This window comes from Corvus brachyrhynchos, unplaced genomic scaffold (assembly GCF_000691975.1).
Source record: "Corvus brachyrhynchos isolate BGI_N302 unplaced genomic scaffold, ASM69197v1 scaffold89, whole genome shotgun sequence".
Taxonomy (NCBI): domain Eukaryota; kingdom Metazoa; phylum Chordata; class Aves; order Passeriformes; family Corvidae; genus Corvus; species Corvus brachyrhynchos.
Genome location: NW_008246063.1, coordinates 1,084,454 through 1,085,081, shown reverse-complemented (window position 1 = coordinate 1,085,081; position 628 = coordinate 1,084,454). Strand labels below are relative to the sequence as shown.

General features: G+C 43.9%; 1 protein-coding gene across 6 annotated transcripts in view; it reads left to right on the top strand.

Annotated features, from left to right (window-relative positions):
• The window catches only part of LOC108449717 (brain-specific angiogenesis inhibitor 1-like), a 95,189-nt gene that overhangs the window by 27,030 nt on the left and 67,531 nt on the right, over positions 1 to 628 (top strand). For 4 of the 6 annotated variants that reach the window (XM_017746675.1, XM_017746671.1, XM_017746669.1 and 1 more), the window contains one exon: positions 177 to 272. The exons of 1 other annotated variant lie outside the window; for it this stretch is intronic. In XM_017746675.1, coding sequence (XP_017602164.1) covers positions 177 to 272 — 96 coding nt within the window. The remainder of the gene's footprint in view (positions 1 to 176; positions 273 to 628) is intronic. One more of the 6 variants, XM_017746673.1, reaches the window with a different exon arrangement.

Here is a 628-nt window from a genome sequence, read left to right as displayed (position 1 = left end):
GGTAAATTCCATTTAGAGATTGAACTGAGATAACTTTTTCTACGTTTTGATAGAGGAAAGAAACAAGAGAGTAAAAACTGAGCAAAAATGCATCTTTTTTCTGTTGATACTGTGACAGTGCATAGTGGCTGGTTAATTTTGGCAGCTGAAGACTGATCATGATAACGTTTATCTAGAACTCAGGTTTTTCCGTGCCTGGGGTATCATTGGATGTGCTCAAGTCCTTGTCCTCTCCTGCTTTTCCTCAGGCTGGGCGGCACTGAGCAGCGCCGGTAGGTGACTTACTGGGGTCACTGGTGTCAGGATCAAGTGGAAAGTTAGGATAGAAGATTAAAGAGCAAGCGTTCGAGCCTCACCCTCTCTTTCCTATCAGAAACAGGGTCAGGATCTGAAACCCAAGCTCAGACATGAGGTTGAATCAGTTTGGAGCATGCCAGAGCCATTTGGAATAACATGATGTATTTTTTTCCAGGACTGTGCTCCCCCCCCCCACCTCCAATATTTACTGTTATTGAGGACAGTAAATTGCCTGACCTGTTTCAAATATGTTCTGTTTAATTTCTCATTCCACTCTTTGCCTTATGCCTACACCCAAAATGATCAGCAGGACTGGGAGGACATGCTGATG